The sequence below is a fragment of the Octopus sinensis genome, linkage group LG10, assembly GCF_006345805.1.
Source record: "Octopus sinensis linkage group LG10, ASM634580v1, whole genome shotgun sequence".
Lineage (NCBI taxonomy): Eukaryota > Metazoa > Mollusca > Cephalopoda > Octopoda > Octopodidae > Octopus > Octopus sinensis.
In genome coordinates this window covers 40,573,815-40,582,435 of record NC_043006.1, presented here as the reverse complement: position 1 = coordinate 40,582,435, position 8,621 = coordinate 40,573,815, and the positions used below count along the sequence as shown (strand labels likewise).

General features: G+C 38.7%; 1 protein-coding gene across 2 annotated transcripts in view; it reads left to right on the top strand.

Moving 5' to 3' along the window:
* The window catches only part of LOC115216725 (receptor-type tyrosine-protein phosphatase alpha-like), a 60,942-nt gene that overhangs the window by 10,908 nt on the left and 41,413 nt on the right, over positions 1 to 8,621 (top strand). For both annotated transcript variants that reach the window (XM_036506592.1, XM_029786265.2), the window contains 4 exons: positions 3,925 to 4,080; positions 4,735 to 4,890; positions 5,900 to 6,043; positions 6,823 to 7,068. In XM_036506592.1, coding sequence (XP_036362485.1) covers positions 3,925 to 4,080; positions 4,735 to 4,890; positions 5,900 to 6,043; positions 6,823 to 7,068 — 702 coding nt within the window. The remainder of the gene's footprint in view (positions 1 to 3,924; positions 4,081 to 4,734; positions 4,891 to 5,899; positions 6,044 to 6,822; positions 7,069 to 8,621) is intronic.

Sequence of the window (8,621 nt, the reverse complement as noted above, 5' to 3'; positions counted from 1 at the left end):
CTATCATTATAACTGTCCTATGATGATGATGATGGTGATGATAATGCACATCCACCGCCACCGCCACCACCACCGCCGCCACCACTACCACTACCACCACCACCATCATCAGTATGAGTTTAGTTCATTTCATGACCAAGCTCGTCTTATGATTTTCTTGTTTTACAAATCAATTTTCAACATCATCATCATCATCATCATTGTCATTTAATGTCTGTGTTCCATGCTAGCATGGGTAGGACGGTACCAAAAAAGCCGGCCAGGGCCGAAGTCTGCACCAAACTTCTGTAACTGTTATGGCAGGATTTTTACAGTTGGATGCTCTTCCTAACATCAATCATTCTGCATTCCTATTGAAATTTAACTAAAATATAATTAATCAGTTCCAGACCCCCAAAACCACTCAAAAATAATTTTTTGTGGGTTTTAAAACAGGAAAGGTGTAGTTATAAGTAAAATGACAATTATAAAAAAGAGAATACAAAAGAAATATGTAAACTGGTTTTATTAACCGAATTACCTTAAAGATGGGACAGTTTGTGTGCTTGTCCTGCAGATTTCTGTTCATACTACCTATTTCTTTATTACCCACAAGGGGCTAAACACAGAGGGGACAAACAAGGACAGACATAGGTATTAAGTCGATTACATCGACCCCAGTGCATAACTGGTACTTAATTTATTGACCCCGAAAGGATGAAAGGCAAAGTCGACCTCGGCAGAATTTGAACTCACAACATAATGCAGACGAAATACCACTAAGCATTTCGCCCGGCGTGCTAACGTTTCTGCGAGCTCGCCTTCTGTTCATACTACCAATTTCTGTTCATACTGCAGATTTCTGCTTGTTCTGCAGATTTCTGTTCGTACTGCAGATTTCTGCTCTTACTGCGAACTTCCACTCATACTTCAAGACAAAAATTCACACAAGTCCAGCTCGTACAGCAAATTACTCGTACCATGGTGCACTTGAGCTGCAAGGTTCTACTGTATTTTGAATGAAAACAAAACATACCCAGAATATCTGATTGCTAATAACAATGGAGACTTGGTAGATGAGGTTAGCTATTTAGTTTGTGAAGGTAGTTTGTATTATTTTAATTTTTGTCTGTTATTGTTAACTTGTTCCAGTCATTAGACTGTGGCCATACTGGGGCACCTCCTTGAAGAACAAATCAACCTCAGTCCTTATTTCTTTTAAAGCTTGGTACTTATTCTAATGGTATCTTTTGCTGAACTGCTAAGTTACCGGGATGTAAAAAGGATGTAAACACACCAACACCAGTTGTCAATCAGTGCTGGGGAACAAATACAGACACAGGTGAAATCTTTGCTAGTGAGGCAACTGGCCAAGAATTAACAAGTATTCTGGTCTTTCATTGATTCGGAGAAGGCATTTGACAGAGAACCATGACCAGTGATTCAGTTAAAAAAAAAAAAAGTAAAGGCTACCTTCTGTTGCAATGACAAAGCATAAGGACCAGTTTCCTGGTTTCCATGGCGTATATAAATAACCCACCTGGATGGGAAGTTGGTCCATTGTATGTTTGGATAATTTCACTTGTTCTTATAGCATCCATGCTATTTATATCAGACACTATCTCACAGAAAGTGATTATCTCACAAATTAACTCTAATAAGTTAATTACTTAAACTACACTCATAAGCTAATTACCAGCTTAACCAACTTCTTGTTTATAACAAACTTGTGTTGCTTAACTATCATTAAAACTATCCTGATGATGATGATGATGATGATGATGATGATGATGATGATGATGAGGGTGATGATTATGCACATCACCACCACCACCACCACTATCATCATCATCATCATCAGTTATTACTCATTTTTGACAGCTGAGCAAACTGAAACAACATGAAATGAAGTGCTTTGGTGAAGAACACAATGTGTTGCCTGGTCCAGGAATTGAAACCACAATCTTGCAATCATGAGTCCAACACCCTAACCACTAAGCCATGGACCTCCACAGCAATGTGAAATGAAGTGTTTTGCTCAAGAATACAATGCATTGCCCAGTCCAGGAAGTGAAACCACAATCTTACGATCATGAGTCCAACACCTTAACCACTAAGCCACGCACCTCTGCAATAACTTAGAGGTTACCGAGGAAACTTTGTGTAGATCAGTGGTTCTCAAGTGGGATCTGTATGATCCCTAAGGGTTCATATAAGATTTCCAGTAAATTGGGGATGCACAGTAGTATTCTTTTTTGGGGGGTAGCAGTGGATTTGACTGACCCCAGTACACAACTGGTACTTAATTTATCGACCCTGAAAGGATGAAAGGCAAAGTCGACCTTGCCGGAATATGAACTCAGAACATAAAGGCAGACAAAATACCGCTAAGCATTTTGCCCAGCATGCTAACATTTTTTTATTTCTTTATTGCCTACAAGGGGCTAAACATAGAGGGGACAAACAAGGACAGACAAACGGATTAAGTCGATTATATCGACCCTAGTATGTAACTGGTGGTTATTTAATCGACCTTGAAAGGATGAAAGACAAAGTCAACCTCTGCGGAATTTGAACTCAGAATGTAAAGACAGATGAAATACCCATTTCTTTACTACCCACAAGGGGCTAAACACAGAGGGGACAAACAAGGACAGATAAAGGGATTAAGTCGATGAAAGGCAAAGTTGACCTCGGCGGAATTTGAACTCAGAACATAGTGGCAGATGAAATACTCCTAAGCATTTCGCCCGGCGTGCTAACGATTCTGCCAGCTCGCCGCCTTAGATAACAGCTATATTCCTTTCTACACTAGGCACAAGGCCCGAAGTTTTGGATTAGGGGGCCAGTCGATTAGATCGACCCCAGTATGCAACTGGTACTTAATTTATCAACCCTGAACAAATGAAAGGCAAAGTTGACCTGTATAGAGCACAAGAAAGTGAGAGAGAGAAAAGAGAAATAAAGAGAGTAAATAGGAATGTGTTGAGAGAGATAGGGAGACTGGCAGGTAGAGAGACTGACAAATAGAGAAACTGTCTGATAGAGAGACTGAAGGATACAGGTGAAGGTTGAAAGAGTAAGAGAAATATATAAAGAGCAGAAGGAAAAGAAAGAGAGTAAGAGAGAGAGAGAGAGAGAGAGAGAGAGAGAGAGAGAGAGAGAAAGCAAATAGGAATGCTGAAAGTGGTAAGGGCGAATGAAAGACAGTGACAGAGGTTAAGAGAGCCAGAGAAACACAGATCACAAGGAAGAGAGAGGAGAGAGAGAGAGAGAGGAGAGAGAGAGAGAGGGAGAGTGAAAGAGAGAGAGAAGGAGAAAGAGAGAGAGCAAATAGGAATGCTGAAAGTGATAGAGAGAAAGATAGGGAGAACGAAAGACAGTGACAGAGGTTAAGAGAGCAAGAGAAACACAGATCACAAGGAAGAAAGAGGAGAGCGAGAGAGAGAGGGAGAGTGAAAGAGAGAGAGAGAGAAGGAGAAAGAGAGAGAGCAAATAAGAATGCTGAAAGTGATAGAGAGAAAGATAGGGAGAGCGAAAGACAATGACAGAGGTTAAGAGAGCAAGAGAAACACAGATCACAAGGAAGAAAGAGGAGAGCGAGAGAGAGAGGGAGAGTGAAAGAGAGAGAGAGAGAAGGAGAAAGAGAGAGAGCAAATAAGAATGCTGAAAGTGATAGAGAGAAAGATAGGGAGAGCGAAAGAGGTTAAGAGAGCAAGAGAAACACAGATCACAAGGAAGAGAGAGAGAGAGGAAGAGAGAGAAGGAGAGAGAGAAAGGAAGAGAGAGAGAAGGAGAGAGAGAAAGAGAGAGAGAGAGAGAGAAGGAGAGAGAGAGGTTTATATAATAAGTTATATTTTGTAATATATCTTGCTATCGCAACTCATTGTTGCCTCTGTATCTGTTGTCTCTAATGTCTCCATTTCATTATTTCCTTGTCTCCAGGTTTATACCACGAATTTCTCAAATCTCAAACTGGCATGGTGATGTTTGATGTGAATGCCAATAACACATGTAGAAATATAACAGGACGGAACCAATCAATACAGTTCAATCACGTCTACAGGATCCACCAAATAAGACTTCATGGCAGAATTTCAGGTGAGTGTACCCCACCAAAACAAAAAAAAAAAAAAACCAAACAGTTTCTTTTGCTTAAATAAATGTTTGTCATCGTCATTGTCATTACTGTCATCACCATAAACCACCATCTTCATCATCATCATCATCATCATCATCATCATCATCATCATCATCATCATCATTATCATCATCATCATCATCATCATCACCACCACCACCACCATCATCATCATTGCTGCCGCTGCCACCACCGCCACCGATGCAAGTACCCCACCAGCACCACTAGCACTAGCACCACCACCACCACCATCATTGCTGCCACCAATGTCATTACCACCACTAACCCTAACCCTACCACCACCACCACTACCACCACCACTACTACCACCACCATCGCTGCTGAGTCACCACCACCACCAACATTATCATTGTCATAATCATCATTATCATCATTACTGCTGGTCGATGATGATGATGATGATGATATCTATCTATTTATACACACACACACACGCACAGGTAAGTGCATGCATACGCACACACACACACACACACACACACACATGTACAACATGTTTTGTCCTGCATTCTGCAAATATCTGCTGCTCTCCACTACACTAATGTCATTTAAGCAATCTATGTTTTAATAATCTTTTTTCCTTTTGGTTTCAGATACAATTACAAACATCTTTGGTTCTGATAATCAGACTCTTGAATGCAAACCTACAAAACGTGTAGCAACAGAACTATTGTGTTCAGGAGACATAACTACAAATAAGATTCAAATTATGGCCAACAATTCCTGCATAGACAATATTAAACTTTTTGGTAAATAACTAATTTCTATGTTTCCAACATAACATGGGTGTTTTGTTAGAACACCAGATACTGCAGTTCTATATTTAAGAGCATATGGCGTAGTGGTTAAGAGCGCGGGCTACTAACCCCAAGATTCCAAGTTCGATTCCAGGCAGTGACCTGAATAATAATAATAATAATAATAATAATAATAATATTAATAATAATAATAATAATAATGATAATAATAATAATAATAATAATAATAATAATAATAATAATAATAACAACAACATCGAAAAATACCTTAGGAATAAGAACCCAGGTTTGAAATTTCCCCAAGACACTTGATGAAGGCTGGAGGGTATATCAGCCGAAACATTGTGTTAACAACAAACAAGATGAGGACAAATATCGCCGAATGTAAATAATGTAAATAATGTACCAGATACTGTGTTATTAGCTTTGAGAGATTGTCTCATATAGGTGCATGCTGCGTAAAAGCATTGACATAAATTGTGGGTGGGAATCATCTGCTATGGGTGCCGGAACTTACTTATCATGTGATTTCAGCCTGCAGTCACTGGATGCCTCTCACTGATGAGGTCTTGCAGACTGAAATCATCAGAGATGAGAGCTTTGGTATATGTGCAAATGTGTGTATGTGTGTATGTGTGTAACAAGTGTATGTTTCTTAGGTATGGAACTCCACTACTGTATAATCATTTTATGTTAAAAATCATAGCTGTTTATTTATTCATAAATTATACATTTGCTTTAAAATTTAGATTTAATTTGTGAACTAATCTAGGAATAATGAATATATGCTGTTAAGCAAACATATATTTCCATATATAGTAATTATATGAAAAAGAATTCCAAAGATGAAGTTTTAATGATAATTGATTTTGGAAATTAATTTAAGAAAAATAAAAGAAAGAAAATATAAATTATAGAAACAACATCAATAGATTTTTTAATAAAAAACAAATACTAAAATTATGTTTTTAATTGTGGTTTTGTTTTGAAATTTTGGAAGGTTGTTCCCCTGGATGGTTTGGTGAGGAATGTACACAGGAGTGTCATTGTCAAAATGGTTCTGATTGCCATCAGCTGACTGGAGTTTGTCAAAATGGATGTGAGAATGGAAGGCATGGAGAAAATTGCCAGAATATAAATTATGGTAAGTCTTGTTAGAATGGTATCCTCAAAGACATAAGCATATACTGAGACATACAAACACAGACATATGCATATCTTGTTCTTTCTTTTTTTGTCTTGCAAGCCACTTGGTGACCTCACTAATGTTGGTGTCATATAAAAAAAAAAAAGCACTCAGTTTCCACTGTAAAGAGGTCGGTGTAAGGAAATACATCCAGTGAGAAATAATGTCAAAGGAGACCTTAGAGCTTAGGCACATTCTCTGGCTTGCTAGTTCCTGTTGAACCATCCAACCCATGCTAACATGGAAAAACAGATGTTAAATGGAATTTTATTTCAAGGCACAAGGCCCAAACAAAGAGGGGACAATACAAGATGGATACAGGGTCAGGGTAACGAATGGAATTACACTAAGATGCATTTAAAAATTTAACGAAATTATATAGCAAATGTGGGGACAAAGAGAAACACAGTGCAATGGAGTGGGAGAACAGTCATGACCCCGCAAGATGCTCCTCCACTGAGCTGGTTTTTTATTAATCTTTTATGGATACACTTACATGTGACCTTTCATACCAAACAGGCATACCACTTGCTTCCATCTTTTATCAAATGTGTCTGATGACAGGTATCTCCTTTCTAGCCTTATCTTCCTTCATAGAAGGAAGACAAACCAGTTTACTAAACCTTGGCCAGAAATGAAGATACCTGTCATCATCCATTTCATCCTTGTCCTCCATATAAATGTTAAACATCAATGATGATGGTGATGTCTAAATAATCATACTGCATCTGTTTCAGTAAATGTTGCACTTGGTCGACCAGCATCCCAATCAAGCACAAAGAAAAAACGCTATATTTTTAAAGGTAAGATTTGTCGAGACAGAAAAACATCAATGAATGCTTCTTCAGTTGTGGATGGAAACAATTTGATCTTTGAAAGGATGTGCAGTTCCACTGAATGGGAGAAGAATCCCTTTTGGAAGGTTAAACTTGACAAGAATTATACAATTTCTCAGCTGAGAATATTTACAGACAACTTATATCGTGAGTATTAAAAATTTCAACATCACTTTAACATGTTTTGTATTAGTATCTTAAACAGAGTGAAGGTACAGAGACTGGTTGTCAAGGTCATTGCACTTGTGATTGCAAGATCATGGTTCTAAATCCTAGACAAGCAGTGCATTAGGTTCTTGAACAAAACACTTCATTTCACATTTCACCTGTCCACTTAGCTGTAAATGTGTAACCTTGCAACAACAGACTGGTACTGTGTTTAGTGGGTGGGTATTGACCTGTCCACTCAGCCAGCAGGACAGCATCATTTGAAAGCTACAACAATGCAAGGAAGCACAATCTGACCAGACATCCAATTGTCTGGTTGATACAAGGATACAGTGATCTTGAATACAAATTACTTATGCCTGTCTTTATCTATCTACATCATTAACTGTAGATATTGATTGGAAAGTGAGTTGATAAAATGGGTAGATGTAATGTGTCACTATTGATTAGATCAGTCCTACTCAAACTTTACTATGTTTTGCTGCCCGAGGAAAGGTTTGATTCATTTCTGTATATTCCTTTCTACTCTAGGTACAAGGCTCCAAATTTTTGAAAAGGGTCGAGGGCAGTTGACTAGATCGCCCCCAGGATGCAACTGGTACTTAATTTAACGACCCCAAAAGGATGAAAGGCAAAGTCTTTACCCGGTGTGCTAACGTTTCTGCCAGCTTGCTGCCTTCATCCTACTTAGTATTCTTTTCTACTCAAGGTACAGGGCCTGAAATTTTTGGGGCGTGGGGGAAAAATCGATTAGATTGACCCCAGTGTGCAAATGGTACTTAATTTATCGACTCCAAACACATGAAAGGTAAAGTCGACCTCAGCAGAATTTGAACTCAGAACGTAATTTCACCTGGCATGCTAACGTTTCTGCCAGCTTGCTGCCTTCTACAAATATTTTTTCTACTCTAGGCACAAGGCCTGAAATTTTGGGGGAGGGGAACCAGTCGATTAGATCGACCCCAGTATGCAACTGGTACTTAATTTATCGACCCCGAAATGATGAAAGGCAAAGTCGACCTCTGTAGCATTTGAACTCAGAACATAAAGACAGATGAGATACCGCTAAGCATTTCACCTGGCATGCTAACACTTCTGCCATCTTCATTTCTGTATATTACTCCTACAAGAGTGGAGGCTCATAACTGAGTAGTTTGGGAGTTGAACTCATGATTGTTAGATTGCAGTTTCAATCCCTCGGCTGGGTGACGAATTGTGTTCTAGAGTAAAACACTTTCATTCACGTTGCTTCATCCCACTCAGCTGGCAAAAATGAGTAATCCTGTGAAAGACCAGCACCCATTTATACACGCTATGGAAATCAGGAAACTAATCCTACGAGTCTGTATGAATTGGGAAGCGGCTTTATTTTGCTTTTACTCCTACAAGAGTAATATCACATCTGAAGCTGCCAAAGTCAATTTTCTAAAAGCTAATTTTCTTTTTTGAGTCACATACAGTACTCTGGACTATTAAAGTACAAATTTTTACATTCTGCGATTGCATAAAAGACTGCTAAATTATGAATGGTA